The 18817-nt window shown below is 40.6% G+C and overlaps 1 protein-coding gene across 3 annotated transcripts; it reads right to left on the bottom strand.

The window, feature by feature from the left end:
* Positions 1-1656: 1656 nt before the first annotated feature.
* Positions 1657-14998, bottom strand: LOC109614638 (zinc finger protein 501-like). 3 transcript variants are annotated; one of them, XM_013131510.4, is made up of 2 exons: positions 7519-8109; positions 1657-4347 (listed from the first exon to the last, which is right to left on the bottom strand). In XM_013131510.4, the coding sequence occupies exons 1-2, from the start codon at positions 7850-7852 to the stop codon at positions 3200-3202; spliced, it is 1482 nt and encodes a 493-aa protein (XP_012986964.2). In that variant the 5' UTR covers positions 7853-8109; the 3' UTR covers positions 1657-3199. The 3 variants fall into 3 exon arrangements, with proteins under 3 accessions (XP_012986964.2, XP_012986966.1, XP_034150271.1); XM_013131512.4 differs by lacking the exon at positions 7519-8109 and adding an exon at positions 6499-6589; XM_034294380.1 differs by lacking the exons at positions 1657-4347; positions 7519-8109 and adding exons at positions 10855-12900; positions 14481-14998.
* Between the last annotated feature and the right edge of the window lie 3819 nt (positions 14999-18817).

Raw genomic sequence — 18817 nt, 5'->3', positions numbered from 1 at the left:
ACATCTTGGCTGGTATTAATATGGTTGGAATGTTTTTTCATTAAGATTGTGATATGTAATTGTTTTAGTAAACAATGAAATGAATGCTGTTACATATTAATAATAAACTGCAGCTGACCACACACACACACACACTCTCTCGTCCAATCTCTGACCACACACACACACACTCTCTCGTCCAATCTCTGACCACACACACACACACTCTCTCGTCCAATCTCTGACCACACACACACACACTCTCTCGTCCAATCTCTGACCACACACACACACACACACTCTCTCGTCCAATCTCTGACCACACACACACTCGTCCAGTCTCTGTCCACCCAAACACACTCGTCCAGTCTCTGTCCACCCACACACACACTCGTCCAGTCTCTGACCACACACACACACTCGTCCGGTCGCTGACCACACACACACACACACTCGACCGGTCTCTGACCACACACACACACTCGTCCAGTCTCTGACCACACACACACACTCGACCGGTCTCTGACCACCCAAACACACACTCGTCCAGTCTCTGACCACACACACACACTCGACCAGTCTCTGTCCACCCACACACACACTCGTCCAGTCTCTGACCACACACACACACTCGACCGGTCTCTGACCACCCAAACACACTCGTCCAGTCTCTGACCACACACACACACTCGTCCAGTCTCTGTCCACCCACACACACACTCGTCCAGTCTCTGTCCACCCACACACACACTCGTCCAGTCTCTGACCACACACACTCGTCCAGTCTCTGACCACACACACACACTCGTCCAGTCTCTGTCCACCCACACACACACTCGTCCAGTCTCTGACCACACACACACACTCGACCGGTCTCTGACCACCCAAACACACTCGTCCAGTCTCTGTCCACCCACACACACACTCGTCCAGTCTCTGACCACACACACACACACTCGTCCGGTCGCTGACCACACACACACACACTCGACCGGTCTCTGACCACACACACACACTCGTCCAGTCTCTGACCACACACACACACTCGTCCGGTCGCTGACCACACACACACACTCGACCGGTCTCTGACCACACACACACACTCGTCCAGTCTCTGACCACTAATTGAATGTGTTAGCATTTATATATACGCTGCCACTCACACGTGTGTTTGTTCTAAGTTCCCTAGTTGAAAGAACATCCCTCATTAAAAAGATAATCTCTTGTTTAAAGGACATGTTGCATCATTTTACGTGACCAGTGTTTCATGAACTGAAATTAAAGATTAATATCCAGTAACTTCACAGAGCCATGGAAGAGGAGTGGGGTATCATTTAAAATGTCATGATTCCTGGAATAAAAGGTGGACACTCCAGTTATTGAATGGTCGTCTGATTCACAGCCCCCTGCCTTTTACTTTAATGTAGACTGTGATTAGCATGTCTGTATTCCATGTGTGAAGTCCCTAAAGAAGGGCCTTATGAATACACTTTAATTGACTGATTTCATCATATGAACTCAGTATAATCTTTAACATTGTTGCATGTTGAACTCAGATTTTTGTTTGGTGTAATTAAAGACCATTTAGAAAAGGGACATTCAAAACTGAGAACTGATGTGACAAAGTCAGCCCGGTGAATGAACTAAACTGGACGCCATAAAGCCAGGTTGGTGAATGATGTAGGTAGGTGTGGTGAGTAAATAACTAAACTGATGTAAAGGTAGGTGTGGTGAGTAAATAACTAAACTGATGTAAAGGTAGGTGTGGTGAGTAAATAACTAAACTGATGAAAAGGTAGGTGTGGTGAGTAAATAACTAAACTGATGAAAAGGTAGGTGTGGTGAGTAAATAACTAAACTGATGTAAAGGTAGGTGTGGTGAGTAAATAACTAAACTGATGTAAAGGTAGGTGTGGTGAGTAAATAACTAAACTGATGTAAAGGTAGTTGTGGTGAGTAAATAACTAAACTGATGAAAAGGTAGGTGTGGTGAGTAAATAACTAAACTGATGTAAAGGTAGGTGTGGTGAGTAAATAACTGAACTGATGTAAAGGTAGGTGTGGTGAGTAAATAACTAAACTGATGTAAAGGTAGGTGTGGTATTACAATTCATTGTAAACATAATAAACACAGCATGAATCATTGACAGTATAGATGAATGGTCAAATAGTATGACAGTATTACCGGGTGGTTCAAACCCTGAATGATGACCATTCCTCGGTACAGACACTCCAGATATGTCCTCACTTCTGTCTTAACTTGTGGGATCTCCTCTTCAGCTCACCGCACAGCTTTCCAATATGATTTAGTTCAGGGGAATGTGATTCTTCAGCTCACCCCTCAGGTTTCCAATGAGATTCAGGGGAATGTGATTCTTCAGGAGAATGGATCTTTGGATCGGCACAGATTTAATCCTCCAGGTGGAGGCTGGAGACCATGGCTCTTTTAATGCCAAACCCACCTATTGTGTTTAATACTCAACCTCAATCAGACCATAGAACCTGGTTCTAATCAAAGTTCCAATTACATTAATAAATTCCAGGTCCTTTGTGAAATTCAACAAACTTTAGTGTAATTTCAGTTGTGTATGCTCTGGCCTTTCCCATGTTGATGAATGACTAAGAGAGTTTGTCACCTCATATTTACACCCCAGTGAAATAGGTTATTATGGATGACCACTGAATAAGTTTACTAATAATTTTCTAGGTTTGCTAATAATTGTGTAACATGTTTGTGTCCATAAACATTTTTTTTTCTTTTAACCATTTTCACTTAATTGACAAACATTAACACAGTTACTATGAAACCTGAAATGTAAGATCAAACTGATAAACAAATGAGATTTTTTCACAGCCTTTTGTTCATATCATTTTGGAGGGTGTGTGAGAACTGCAAAAAAACAATATTGAGTTTCTTTCTGCAGAAGAGTAGTATGTAATTCCAGTAGTTTGAGTAACAGGCAGCATAAATGTAACATCTGGAAAATCAACAGAGATTGGAGTCTAGTTAAACTAACACCGAAGCACAGCATAAATGTAGTTAAATAACTAGTTGAATGTAATGCTCTACTCCCCAACTCTGCTTATTGTTTCAATACATTGCTAATAGGTGAAAATACAATTTACACATGACTGCGGTACAACCAAGCAATTTTTTTTCTTCCTACTAGACCATCTCATGTACAGTTTCTTTATGCTGCTCAGGGTTTGGGAGTAGAGATCATTCCACACCCTCTGGGTCTCCACTGTGTACTTTCTGATGTTTAATCAGAGACCTTGAATCAGAGTATCTCTTCTCACACTGATCACAGCTATATGGTTTCTCTCCTGTGTGTGTTCTTTGGTGTGATTTTAAATGTGATGGCCTGACAAAACTCTTCCCACAGTCAGAACAATGGTAAGGCCTCTCTCCAGTGTGTGTTTGCTGGTGTGTAGTCAGGTGACCCAACTGAGTGAATCGCCTTCCACACTGATCACAGCTGTAAGGTTTCTCTCCTGTGTGTGTTCTCTGGTGTTTTATCAGTTCAGTTGAGGTAGCAAAACGCTTGCCACAGTCAGAACAATGGTATGCTTTCTCTCCTGTGTGTGTTCTCTTGTGTATAGTCAGATGTGTTGATTGAGTGAATCTCTTTCCACACTGATCACAGCTACAAGGCTTCTCTCCTGTGTGAGTTCTCAAATGCGTTTTCAGGTTGCTTTGTGTGGTAAAACTTTTCCCACATTGATTACAGCTGTACGGCTTCTCTCCTGTGTGTACTCGCTGGTGGACTACAAGCTGATCTGATCTAGTGAAACTCTTCCCACATACGTCACAGCTACAAGGTTTCTCTCCTGTGTGGGTTCTCTGGTGTAAATTCAGCTGACCTGATGTAGCAAAACTCTTCCCACATTGATCACAGACATATGGTTTCTCTCCTGTGTGAATTCTCAGGTGAGATTTTAAGGACTGTGACCTAGAGAAACTTATTCCACACTGAGAGCACTTATAAGGTTTCTCTCCTGTATGTATTCTCTGGTGTATTTTTAGGTCTGTTGAAAAGGTGAAACTCTTTTTACAGTCAGAGCAGCCATATGGTTTCTCTCCTGTATGGATTCGCTGGTGTTTCTTAAGGTCTGTTGAATACGTGAAACTTTTCTTACAGTCAGAGCAGCTGTAAGGTTTCTCTCCTGTATGGATTCGCTGGTGTTTTTTAAGGTCTGATAAATAGATGAAATTCTTCCCGCAGTCAGAACAGTGATGAGGTTTCTTCCCTGTGGCTCTCATCAGTGGTTTCTTGAATTGTTCTGATCTAGGGAGGCTCTTCTCTACCTCATCAGGATCTTGATGTGGTTTAGGCTCCCCAGAGGCTTCATTATAGTCACATTCTCCTGTGATCGAGAAATGAGACAGATGGTTAACTTTTGACCTCAAAACAGCCTGTGACCTTTCACAGACATTTAAACCATTGTTTTACATGGGCAGTGTTTCTTATCGTTGTTTATTTAGGTACTGTATGACAATAATCCATGTTATTTCCCAGGCTTTTAATTTAGTTATTTATTTTCAAATTTATGTATTAGCATTGTTATGTTCTGGTGAAACAGAACATGTCAATTTACTTTTATGAACATTAAACTGAAAATGGTACTTACAAATAAATTACAAAACATGATAATCATATGTGTAATGTGATCAATCAAATTCAATCAGTAACTTTTTACAGCAGCAGTTGTCACAAAGTGCTCTTACAAAACAGTCGGCCTTAAACCCCAAGTGCAAACAACAGTAGTGTTGAATTTCAGTATCAAGACTGTTGTAATCATGTATTGTAGAAAGAAGTATTTTCACAGATCCTGTGAGATGTACATAATAAATAATGACAAAACCATGTACACAAAAATGTCATAGTCGATTAGTTGGATCTATGTGGGATACAGAGAAAAAAGCATTAAAAATGGCTGCAGCTCAACCAATGTTAAGTCATGTACAATCCACGCCTTCTGCAATCACAGTAAAGATGGTTCAGTGGCCACAGGCTTCCTGTTAAATCCAGAAGAGAATAATTATTCTGCTTACTTATAAAGCCTGGCATGGTCTAGCCCCATCACACCTCAAAGAGCTCATAGCACCCTACTAGCCCTCCTGAGCATTGTGCTCCCAGAGCGCAGGATTGCTTGTCGTTCCAAAAATCTCCAAACTTAAGACAGGAGCCAGAGCTTTCAGTTACCAAGCACCTTACTTGTGGAATCAGATTCCAGTTTGGGTACGCGATGTTAACAACATCTCAACAGTAGGCTCAAGACATTTCTTTTGATAAGGATTTTAGTTAGGGTTTTATAATAATTTATATTGCTTGGGTTTTTAGGGTTTTATAATCATTTTTAGGTTTTATTGTTTTATTATAAATTCTATCATTAATGTTTTACTGTTTTATTTTCAAGTATTTTGTAAAATAAGAGACCGCTGTAAAATGAAAGACTGTTGAAAAATGTGCAAACCCATTAAATAAAAGGCTGCTGTGAAATAAAAGGCTGCTGTAAAATGTGCCAACCGCTAAAATAAAATACTGCTGTAAAATAAAAGACTGTTGTAAAATGTGCCAAGCTGAACTTGTGCGACTTGGTCAATCTCCATCTATTTCAGTAGTGTTTATAGCTGCCTGCTATATATTCTGTTGATAATAAGGCTGTATAAAATTAACAATTTGGGTAATGAGATCAATTGTAATTTTCAAAAATGTTAAATATTTTCAATACATAGCACTATGCTTTGCAGTGGAGATGGAGGGCCAGAAGGGGGCACTCTTCCCTCTGGTCTAAAGATAAAGTCCTAAAGCCCCAGGGCAGGGAAGGGGACAATGCCAAGGTAGTTTCCTCAAAAAATAAATATGAACAATATTAGTACCCATGCAGTAGAATCCTAGACAGAACCACTAGGGGGATGTACGTGAGCGCAGTAGAATCCTTGACAGAACCATTAGGGGGATGTACGTGAGTGCAGTAGAATCCTAGACAGAACCACTAGGGGGATGTACGTGAGTGCAGTAGAATCCTAGACAGAACCACTAGGGGGATGTCCGTGAGTGCAGTAGAATCCTAGACAGAACCACTAGGGGGATGTACGTGAGTGCAGTAGAATCCTAGACAGAACCACTAGGGGGATGTACGTGAGTGCAGTAGAATCCTAGACAGAACCACTAGGGGGATGTACGTGAGTGCAGTAGAATCTTAGACAGAACCATTAGGGGGATGTACGTGAGTGCAGTAGAATCCTAAGTACCGATTTAGTCCTACCCAATAACCAAGAGACACTTTTAGATCAAGGCCTAGCAGTTACCCAAGAGAGCATTAAGATATAGGCCTAGCAGTTACCCAAGAGTGCATTAAGATATAGGTCTAGCAGTTACCCAAGAGAGCATTAAGATATAGGTCTAGCAGTTACCCAAGAGAGCCTTTGAGATTTGGATTTATGGTGTTGGGTACCTGTTGTAGAATGCCTTAAGAGACCCTTGAAGACAGTAGAGTATAATCACAATTTACCCAAGAGAGCCTTGAAGTCGATGGAGTTCTCAAGAGGGGTTCTCAAGAGATGCAAAGGCTGATTCATCTCAAGAGACACATGGTTGAATGTGCTGTCATCTACGTATGAGATAAGACAAGTCAGCTGTTTGGAAGTGAGTATTTCAATGTTTAATACGATAAACTATTTTAAAGCAACAACCTGGTGATTAATTATGAGAGAGACAAATGTGCCAATCAAACCAAGCTCCTCCACAATCACACCGTTTATTTTTTTATTTTTATGTAATCTTGTCTAAAGGTGACCTCATCCTGTCTGAGACATATCGCCACAAATCACACTCAAAATCACAATCAAAACTAGGGGTTGTTGTGGAGGATCTTGTGAATATTTTAACACCAGATAATTTTTCCTACATCCCTTCTCCCAACAGAGAGAAAGGACACCTGTGTAAAATCCCATCCAAGATAGGACCCTATTCAGGGAAATATACCTTGGGCCTTTACCCCCCAAAAGGGAAGTGTCCCTAGATCAGAGAACAGTGCCCCTACTGGCCTTCCATTAACACTTTAGACCAGAGGGGAAGAGACTCCTAGACCGTACTAATCTTCAAAGGCAAGCAAAATGTAATCAGTATTACATGTTTGATACATTGGATAATGTTTCTGAAAGAAAGAAAAACTAGAATCAACAGCTCATCCTCTACTCCCATTGGTCCATGAAGTTATTAAGTATTCAGGTAAAACGTGGGTGACCTATTATCATACAATATTTCTCCATAGATTTGTACGACTTGGGTTCCACGAGGCTAGTACATTTCTTAATTGTCTCTTTCCTGAATTCATTGTAACTTTTACAAGCACTGACTTGGCTTACCTGGCTATGTTACGATAAATGCATTAACTATCACTTGCGAGTCTTGGCTTAATTACTAAACTGTAAATGGGACTAGACTACAAAAATGTATGTACAACCGCAGAATGCCCTTATAAAACCAACCGTCGGTTCAAAAGCTGCATGGAGTTAAATACATTACTTACTGTCGTTTATAAGATCTACACTCTCCTTCTCTTCTTCTTTCTTCTCTTCTTCTTCTTCTTCCTCCTCTTCTTCTTCTTCTTCCTCCTCCTCCTCCTCCTCGTCTTCTCCTTCCTCTTCTTTTAATGTGACAGTAATCTCCCCTTCCTCTTTCACTCCTAAAATGGTTTTCTCTCCATTTTCACCGACCTCCTCTTTCACTCCGAAAGCTTCTTCCTCTTCTGTAACTGTAAGTTCTTTCTCTTCTTCCTTTACAACAATGTTCAACCACAGACCCTGTTTCTCTGTCCAGCAGACCTCCTCTTTGGCGGGGAGAGAGTAGTTTAGCGAACTCATTTTCGGGGGTACTAGCTACTTTGCTAACATTAGCTACTAAGCTAATGCTACCTTAACCTGTCAGCTGGGTGACTAATAGCAACAACGTAAATATGATATCAAAATTAGATTAACAGATAGACGATGAACATGTATTCAACACAAAGTGACCAAAATAGGTAAAAGTCTAAAAAAACTTTATTCTTTCGGCTATGTTGACTAACAAGCTACTTATTTGTCTGACTAGCTGTTGATTAAGAAGTGTTCCGTCCCCTTGATTATACGTCACTCTCTAGTAGCATCGATTGAAAGACCCGCTCGCCATCTGCTGATAGACGTGGATAAGGCAGTTGAGGACCAATACTGAATTTACTGATTTTATTAGTGACATTTTTTTTATTAATAAGATGAAATTCATGGGGAAAAGCCTCTCTTCAAAGGACTTCAAAAAGTATACAACGTCCCTGAAAGATGTAAATAACAAATTATCAAAGAAATCTCGATGCCACCTAATTAGACCTAAGTCAATTTTTTATATTATTATTGATATGGGGTTATCCATATTCATTGTACTGTGTTCTTTACAATGTCTTATTCAGGAAATAGGAATATATAAAAAGAATAACGCAGTTGAGGAATTGTTTTATTATCAGACAAGAATAACATAACATGTCGTGGAACCAATCGGGGTCATGGCGTGAAGTTGGTTGTTGATATCATAAAGCCCGGTGAATGAACTAATGTGACAATATAAAGACATGAATAAGAAATTAATCAGTGACATATGAAAATTGAAATAACTTGATTAACACATAAAAGCATTTACGGAAATAATGATATTACACATTCTACTACATTGATTGTAAAACAACCGATGCCTGGCATTATGAGGGAGTTACACCCCAACACGCTTCATAAGAAGTATTCTACAATGGATTGGTCAAAACTAGCATCGCAATTGGCTTACACATTCTATAACACAAACATAGGATACTTGCTTACTGTTATCAGTAGGAAATCACTGAGGACACACTGTCCTGTCAGCCAATCCACTGAGGACACACTGTCCTGTCAGCCTATCCACTGAGGACACACTGTCCTGTCAGCCAATCCACTGAGGACACACTGTCCTGTCAGCCAATCCACTGAGGATACACTGTCCTGCCAGCCTAGCCACTGAGGATACACTGTCCTGCCAGCCTATCCACTGAGGATACACTGTCCTGCCAGCCTATCCACTGAGGATACACTGTCCTGTCAGCCAATCCACTGAGGACACTGTCCTGTCAGCCTATCCACAATTATTAGAAAATGGAAGAAGTTCTAGGTGACGGTCAATCTCCCTCGGTCTGGGGCTCCATGCAAGATTTCACCTCGTGGGGCATGGATGATCCAGAGGAGAACTGGGAGAAGGACATGTGGTCTGATGAGACAAAAATAGAGCTTTTTGGTCTAAACTCCACTCGCCGTGTTTGGAGGAAGAAGAAGGATGAGTACAACCCCAAGAACACCATCCCAACCGTGAAGCGTGGAGGTGGAAACATCATTCTTTGGGGATGCTTTTCTGCAAAGGGGACAGGACGACTGCACCGTATTGAGGGGAGGATGGATGGGGCCATGTAACGCGAGATCTTGGCCAACAACCTCCTTCCCTCAGTAAGAGCATTGAAGATGGGTGGTGGCTGGGTCTTCCAGCATGACAATGACCCGAAACACACAGCCAGAGCAACTAAGGAGTGGCTCCGTAAGAAGCATCTCAAGGTCCTGGAGTCTCCAGACCTGAACCCAATAGAAAATATTTGGAGGGAGCTGAAAGTCTGTATTGCCCAGCAACAGCCCTGAAACCTGAAGGATCTGGAGAAGGTCTGTATGGAGTGGGCCAAAATCCCTGCTGCAGTGTTTGTAAACCTGGTTAAGAACTACAGGAAACATATGATCTCTGTAATTGCAAACAAAGGTTTCTGTACCAAATATTAAGTTCTGCTTTTCTGATGTATCAAATACTTATGTCATGCAATAAAATGCTAATTATTTACTTAAAATCATACAATGTGATTTTCTGGATCTTTGTTTTAGATTCCCTCACTCACAGTTGAAGTGTACCTATGATAAAAATTACAGACCTCTACATGCTTTGTAAGTGGGAAAACCTGCAAAATCGGCAGTGTATCAAATACTTGTTAACCCCACTGTAAGTGTTCACATTTTACTGCTCCAGTTACCTTGCTAACCAGTTTACAACTCTGGTTGTGTAGGAACATAGTTTATGATAAGGACACTCAGGGGTTTGTGAAATTTGGCCATAATCCATGCCGCCTGAATTTTATTGTGGGTAATAACAGCTGTGGTATAGTGGTTATGTGTCACAATAATGAAAGTATATGTTCTTCATGGTTGGTGTGGGGGAAACTATTCTGAATGTATAATTTACCAAGCTACTTCAAATTACTTTACAGCAGAAGCTACACTAAAGCTCAGTAATTCAGTTTACTTACAGATGCATTCTGGGACTTTTACAAGTAACAAAGAAATATGTGGGCTTGATGTGTAATATGTTTATTGTGTTGTGCATAATCTAGAAGTAGAATCACAATCATCCCTCAGCCATTGTATTCCAAGTTCGAAACCAAATGGTTTTGATGACACAAAATGGCACATACATGATACAGTTCAGGACAAGATCCCGGATACAGGTGGCCGAAATGAGCTTTCTCCGCAGGGTGGCTGGGCGATCCCTTAGAGATAGGGTGAGAAGCTCGGTCACCCGGGAGGAGCTCAGAGTAGAGCCGCTGCTCCTCCACATCGAGAGGGGTCAGCTGAGGTGGCTTGGGCATCTGTTTTGGATGCCTCCGGAACGCCTTCCTGGGAAGGTGTTCCGGTCCCGTCCCACCGGGAGGAGACCCCGGGGAAGACCTAGGACACGCTGGAGGGACTATGTCTCCCGGCTGGCCTGGGAACGCCTCGGTGTCCCCCCGGAAGAGCTGGAGGAAGTGTCTGGGGAGAGGGAAGTCTGGGCATCCCTGCTTAGACTGCTGCCCCCGCGACCCGGCCCCGGATAAGCGGAAGATGATGCTATGCTATGCTATGATACAGTTCATAACTATTGGACACCCATTTTGGATCAAATCCCAGAGTACATCTTTAATTAAAAATACTTTGTGACGCTTTATCATAAGCACTTTGTACAGTAATAACTTTCCTACTTAAATAAACTGTCATAGATGACATCTTAAAAACAGATAAATTAACAGAATGTAATTAACATAATGTCATTTAGCCTCATAAATACAAGCATTATGGTTCAACTGATTTTGCCTGGTCTGAAGCCCAAAAAACAAAGTCAGTATTTAGTTTCTTTTTGCATAAGAGTTGTATGTAATTCCAGCAGTTGGAGTAGCAGGCAGCATAGTGGCTAATAATGGTTGATCAAAACCAATGCAATCAACATGACAAAAATTGAACATCTGACAAATCTACAGAGATTCTACAGAGACCAGGTGATGGTTATTTTTTTTCATGCCCTTTAGCAAGGCAGTTACAGCAGGTCCAATTGCTCCAGGATTGCTGTAAATAATGCCTGATCCCCTGGATTAGAACCCACTCTGAGGCTACTTCAGGGAAACCAGGATAGGCAAAGAATATTTCTCACTTTTACAATTGACATTGTACGTGTGTGAAATAGTACACAGACACAATACAGAACTAACATATTGACCTATTATTAACTAACTAGCTGGACCACAAAATGACAAAAATTTAACATCTGAAAAACAAAAGGTTTGAGTTTAAACCACCACCAAGCTACAGCAAACTGTAGTTATATTACTAGTTGAAGTACATGTACTTTCCTACTCCCCAAACTTTTTGTTTCAATATAGTGTTCCAAATGTAGAAACGCAATGTTAGACTCACCTTGCACCTACAACCATATTAAATCTGTGCAAAACAATTATTTATATATTTTTACCAGGCCTTGTTTATTTCCTTATACAACCCTCGTTTGGTGTTGGAAATCAATCCTCTCTGTGGATCTCTTGTGTGTATTTTCTGATGCCTAATCAAAGACCTTGAATCAGAGTATCGCTTGTCACACTGATCACAACTATATGGTTTCTCTCCACTATGTGTTCCCTCGTGTGATTTTAAATGTGAAGACCTGAAAAAACTCTTCCCACAGGCAGAACAGCGATAAGGCCTCTTTCCAGTGTGTGTTTGTTGGTGTGTAGTCAGGTGACCCAGCTGAGTGAATCTTCTTCCACACTGATCACAGCTGTAGGGTTTCTCTCCTGTGTGTGTTCTCTGGTGTTTTACCAGTTCAGTTGAGGTAGCAAAACGCTTGCTACAGTCAGAACAATGGTATGCTTTCTCTCCTGTGTGTGTTCTCTTGTGTATAGTCAGGTGTGTTGACTGAGTGAATCTCTTTCCACACTGATCACAGCTACAAGGCTTCTCTCCTGTGTGAGTTCTCAGGTGTGTTTTCAGATTGCTTTGTGTGGTAAAACTTTTCCCACATTGATTGCAGCTGTAAGGCTTCTCTCCTGTGTGTACACGCTGGTGGACTACAAGCTGGTCTGGTCTAGTGAAGCTCTTCCCACACACGTCACAGCTACAAGGTTTCTCTCCTGTGTGGGTTCTCTGGTGTAAAGTCAACTGGCCAGATGTAACAAACCTCTTCCCACATTGATCACAGCCATAAGGTTTCTCTCCTGTATGAATTCTCAGGTGAGATTTTAATGACTGTGATCTGGAGAAACTTACTCCACAATGAGAGCAGCCATAAGGTTTCTCTCCTGTATGGATTCTCTGGTGTATTTTGAGATCTGTTGAATAGGTGAAACTTTTCTGACAGTCAGAGCAGCTGTAAGGTTTCTCTCCTGTATGGGTTCGCTGGTGTTTTTTAAGGTCTGATAAATAGATGAAATTCTTCCCACAGTCAGAGCAGTGGTGAGGTGTAGGTCTCTGCTGTTGTTTCTTAAGGTGTTCTGATCTGGAGAGAATCTTCTCTACTTCGTCGCCTTCATGGTGTGGTTGAGGCTCCCTAGATGATTCATTACAGTTGCGTCTTTTGCCTGTGAATGAGAATGTCAGACAAATGGTTCACTTATTATATACCAACTTCAAAGGTGCCTGTGACAAGTGATGGCCATTCAAGGCTTCATTACCATTCTTCTAGCAGCAGGATATTATGCTAGCAGGGCTAACTCAAATTTTATCCGTTCCAATGTTGTTCTTGTCTGTTCTTTTTTACAGACTAGGCTGTTAATTATATTGCCTTATATATTTCAATGATGGCTTTAACTGTGATAAAGAAAATGTGTGTGCTGCCGGAATAATATCCTGCTGCTAAAATAACACTAATGAAGCCGCGTTTGGCCATCACTACCTGTGATTTTCCCCAAACATTTAGCCAGAGTGCTTCCCAATACAACTAAAGTTCAGATGGAGAGGGGCTGGAGAATCATCCAGAATCAACAGGTTTTGATCAGGAGCCTCTAATTATGTGTTATCAAAGCTCCAATGTTAAGATTTTAACACTAATGTAGAATGTTAATTTTGAGGAAGAATGTTGCATTTTTCTTTTATGTACAGTCCCATCAATAAGTATTGGAAATATGAGAAATAAGACTATATGGAATAAAGCACACAGGTATTGAGATCTACTGTTATTTTCTAACATAGTGTTTTATTGTCCAATTGAGTGTTTGGCATCCTGCATCTTACTACTTAATTACTACTTACTACTACTGCTGGAAGTGGTGTTGGAGGGTTTGTAGGGGGCACTCTTCCTTCAGGTCTAAAGACCAAATTCCATTTATTTAAGTGTATCAAAGTAGGTCCTGGGTATCTTATAAGAAGTACCTTATGCTGCAGAAAATGAATGCCAATATGTGGCATCAGTTGACCTGAAATCTTAAACCCCATTTGGTAATTATTTGCTGTTGTTTGACCTTTTTTTTTATTTTTTACTCCAGCAGTGAAATTATATATCATCCACCAGCCACTGTGACAGGTTTTCCCTCAAACAACAAAAGTGTGTAATATTTCTCAAATTAAAAGTATTCCCAGTAAAAAGTAACAAATACGTTTTTGAGCTGCATCAACAGACGAGTTGTTCATTATCGGCAGGATGTAGACAGCACTTGTGGATGAAGGTCTTCCTCTCCAATTCACTAACATGAATGTGACTAAAAAGAGTATTCGCTAGCAGTTGCAGTTTAAACTCAATCCAACATTGAAAAACCAACAAGCATGTAAACAAAGCAATGTAAATAGCCCCAAAAAACACGAGGACTACGTTTAATGTCAGGAGATGTTTCGGCCTTGCCCAGTGCTTATAAAAATGAAGCTTTCCTTGCTCAACACTGGACCTTAAATAATGATTTCTGACTCTATACGCTGGCAATGACACCCATTTTAATCCCGACAGCGGCGAAATAATCATTCAACCAGCAAATTCAAAAATGCACCTACATGACAGATAACGGAAAAAGCAACAACGTAATACTACATTTCATAGGCTAGAAACACAAACATTTCATGGATTGGCCCGTTAAGAACCAAAAGGTTTAGCGTTTCGGCCAGCCACATGGACTCCAATAAAGGGTCCTGATCTGAGATAATCGTGGTTGAGTAATATGCCATTACTTACTGGTGTTAATCAGATCTACACTATCCTCTTCGTCTTTTTTCAATGTGACAGTAATCTCCTCTTGCTCAAACAAAACGGTATTTTCTTCTTTCAATGTGACAGCCATCTCCTCTTCCACCTTTACCGCTATAACGGCTTCTTTCTCCTTTTCGGTATAATCTTCCTCTTTCACCCTGAAAACGTCTCCCTCTTCTGTCACTGTAACCTCTTTCTCTTCTTCTTTTACAACAATGTTCAGCCAAAGACCCTCTCTTTCCGTCCAGTAGACCTCTTTAGCGGAGGGTGAGTATTTAAGCGAGCTCATGGTCGGTGATGTTAGCTTGCTATCCTTAGCTTCTTTGCTAGTGCTAACTTAACCTGTCAGTTAGCTAATTAATAACAAGTTAAATATGAATTGAACGTTTATAATTATATAGAAGGCCGATGTGCGTTTAAAAGTCTGCGGCTAAAATACGCAAAAGCCTCCAAAGAGCTTTATTCTTTCGGCTCTGTTAGCTAACCAGCAGACCGTAGACTAGCCGGTGTCCCGTCCACTTGATTGTACGTCACTCCATGGTAGCACGTAATTAAACAGCCCCACAGCCTTCTGCTGACAGGATGTCATTTCTTCTAATAAAATAAAAATGTAGATTAAATACGAATGTGCCTTAAAATCTCTTGATAAAATGTTAAGGGCTTTACTGGCTTAGGAAACATTTACATTTGCAAATCAAATAAATGAGATAGTTATAACAAACGTGAGTACATGCTATTGTATAAAACGTGTAGTTGTTACTATAACATAGGTATTGTATTGAGTAAATGTTCTTACAGTAAATGTTCTTACGTGTTTTTACATTAAAAGTTGCTCACTGAGTCTGTTCGTAGGCAAGGTTTTTCATAGTTAGATTATTAGCAGATTGATTAACTTGCCTAAGGAACTACATGTGTAACATTTTATGTGTGAGAGCACCTATAAAACCAGAGCCCTGAAACAAGCCTACAAAAATTGGAATGGAAAAGTTGCTCCACCAAGTGGAAAGTATTTAGACTAACCTGGACAGTAAAGTGCTCACAAATGCTTGATCATCTTACTTTTCCAACATGACTGATGAGAACAAATGTATTTTTCATACAGTTGCAAATTTAACTAATGAGCAGCATTCTTATGCATATTTATTTTATCCTATATCCCTTGACACAATTCAGTAAATTTGTGATGACATCTACACATTCCAGCTGTAAATTGTATTAAATAACTATTTGTCAATACTGAATATCCTATTTCCCTCAAAAATGCCAGAATAACATTTTTAAACTCAATGCTCCTGTCTGGTTTATCATCATGAACTGGTGGTTCATGGTACTGTGCTTCTTTACCTATGACATCTATATTTTGGAGGGACTATAGACTCACACTTTTCTATGTGGACAGACTCTTGCCTGGTTTAAATGCTATTTACCTGAAAGATCAATTTGTATCTGTGGAACTGACAGTCATACTTTTGGTATTCCTCAGCGTTCTGTTGTGGGACCACTTTTCTTTTCACAATATATGCTCCCTCTTGGGGATGTAATCTAGAAACACAATTTACTTATTTTCACTGCTATGCAGATTTTAAAACTTCAGTGAAACATGGCAAAGCCCCAACGTTGACCATCTCGAAGCTGGTGTTTTAGATATACTCTATGAAAGTGGATAACAAATTGTGTCTTTTAAAGTCAATACCAAGAGTTTCTAAACAGACAGCTGGAGGTGGGGCTTTCTCGCATAGAGCTCCACCACCTTTAAGTGTTTACTGAAGACTCAACTCTTCAGCATGGTGTATGATTAGGACTCAACTCTTCAGCATGGTGTATGATTACATCTGGTCTGGCCCAGGGGTGTGAAGGTGAAAATAAAAGGATGTCTCACCAATTTATTGTTGTTTCTTGTTCTTTGGGCTTTTTGTATAATCGCTCCACAAAAGCTTCTGATTTAAAAAGGGCTTTATAAAATACATGTGATTCATTTATTTTCTTTTTTTTACTCTTAACAGCCCTGCCTTACATGTGCCACAATATTCTAGTACCCAGGCCTGCTGTTGTAGAGGATTCCACACTGTGGATCTTCTGTATGCATCTTCACATTTTTACTATATGCCTTCTATCAGAGTATCACTTCCTGAATTGATCACAGCTATAAGGTTTCTCTTCGTATGTATTTTCTTGTGTAAAGTGAAGTTCCTCACATTTGTGAATCTCCTCCCACATTGATCACAGATGACGTTTCTCTTTTGTGTGTCTTTTGGTGTAACACCAGCTGGTATGATCTAGTAAAACTAATCCCACATTGATCACAGATATAAGGCTTCTCTCCTGTGTGTATTCTCTGGTGTCTTGTTAGGGTCCCCGATTGGGTAAATCTTCTCCCACACTGGTCACAGCTATAAGGTTTTTCACCAGCATGTGTTCTCTGGTGTGATATTAGTCCACATGAGGTTGTAAAGCTCTTTCCACAATCACAGCAGTGGAATGGTTTCTCTCCTGTGTGTGTTCTCTGGTGTACTACAAGCTGATTTGATGTAGTAAAACTACTCCCACAAACGTCACAGCTATACGGTTTCTCTCCTGTGTGTATTCTCTGGTGTGCAGTCAGAGTCATCAACTGTGTGAATCTCCTCCCACATTCATCACAGCTATAAGGTTTCTCTCCTGTGTGTATTCTCTGGTGTGTAGTCAGGTGACCTAATTGAGTGAACCTTCTTCCACATTGACCACAGCTGTAGGGTTTCTCTCCTGTGTGTATTCTCTGGTGTGTAGTCAGGTGTCCCAAATGAGTGAATCTCCTCCCACACTGATCACAGCTGTAAGGCTTCTCACCAGACTCATCTGCATCATCTGATCTGGAGAGGGTCCTTCCCACTTTGTCAGGATCTTGGTGTCGTTGAGGCTCCTCTGAGGTTCCAGGATAGTCACAACGCTCTCCTGTATGAACAAGAATGTCAGACAGTCAAAGTAGTGAATGTTTAAATGCTTTTACAAACATCCAACCCTATGAACCGTGTCTCATAGCAACGAATTCCAATAGATTCAGGGGAGTCCAAACAGGAAGTCTTGTGGATCATCAGATCATGAAATCCTTGTGGAGGATGGAACTAGGGCTGACCCCATTCAGTGGACCAGTCAAGTGTTTAATTAGCAGGCTGTTATAGATGGCAGTTGCATGACCATGTGACAACCTGAACCAGTTCATTGGTGAGGACATGTGGAGGCGCAGTCATCCCTCAAATTAATGTGCTCCTGAAATTCTATAGGGTTATATTATGTACGAAAAATGGTGCAACACTAATAGAAATGTATATTACCCCTTGTTAAATAGCATAGCGGTTAGGGACGCAGACCTGCAAACAATAGGTCCTGTGTTCTAATCTCCTCACAGTCAAAACAAAGTATACATTAGGGTTTGTTCTGGATGTACAAACACTTCACTGGAGTCGCTACATTACAGGAAGCCTGAAATAAAACTGTTTACGGTTATACTGCGACTGTTTCTGGTGGATGCTTGCTTTTTGGGGTAACATAGGCTAGATCAAAACCGAAAAAGAGTATGGAATCCACGATTCTCTTGTCTTTTCACTTGATGAAAAAGTCAGTTATCGTCACCTATATTGATAGTTATTATAATCACTGTCATTCACAAATGAAAGAAAAACAAAATGTTTTTCTGCCATGAAATGAAATAGTTTTGAAATAGTGTAAAGTTCCTCTTCAGTCTCGCTAGCAGTTGCTCAATTCTTATGACTATTCCAAGTGGTAAGTTAGTAGATAAAACTAAGCCCATTACTGGATAATAAGCTGTTAAAACAGCCAGATGCAAAAGCCACACATTTAATAAATGCTATTTATGGTGGAAGTAAACTTAAGAAACGTCAGTCAGTTTGGTTATTAACACAATGGTTAATAGTGTCTAGCCAAATATTCAAACATGGCGTGATGTTAACGTGTGACAAAATGATCTAATGTCGAGGTGTTATACCGACACTGACAAATGTATAGCACTGTGGTGTAGTGGTTAAAGACACAGAGACCCGGGTTCAAGGCCAGCACGGGCAACAATAGCACTTTTAATTGTGGACCGGCTGAACTATGCTTGCCTGGTTCTTATTCTTTTTTTTTCTTTTTTTTTAAGAGAACTTTGTAGAGAACTCCAACTCTCTTAACTTCACTGGTCATTGAAAATCGTCACGCCCTCACTCCTGGTTTCATTTGCCAGATTGGGTTATTTAGTTTGCCATCACTACTCCCTCCTACTTCCATTAATTTGATTGGCCGTCGAAACATACAGTCTGTGCCGAGACTGTCAACACCTTGTTTTG

This window comes from Esox lucius, chromosome 9, assembly GCF_011004845.1.
Source record: "Esox lucius isolate fEsoLuc1 chromosome 9, fEsoLuc1.pri, whole genome shotgun sequence".
NCBI classification, from domain to species: domain Eukaryota; kingdom Metazoa; phylum Chordata; class Actinopteri; order Esociformes; family Esocidae; genus Esox; species Esox lucius.
The sequence above is the reverse complement of the archived record's forward strand: the minus strand, read 5'-3'. Positions and strand labels throughout refer to the sequence as shown.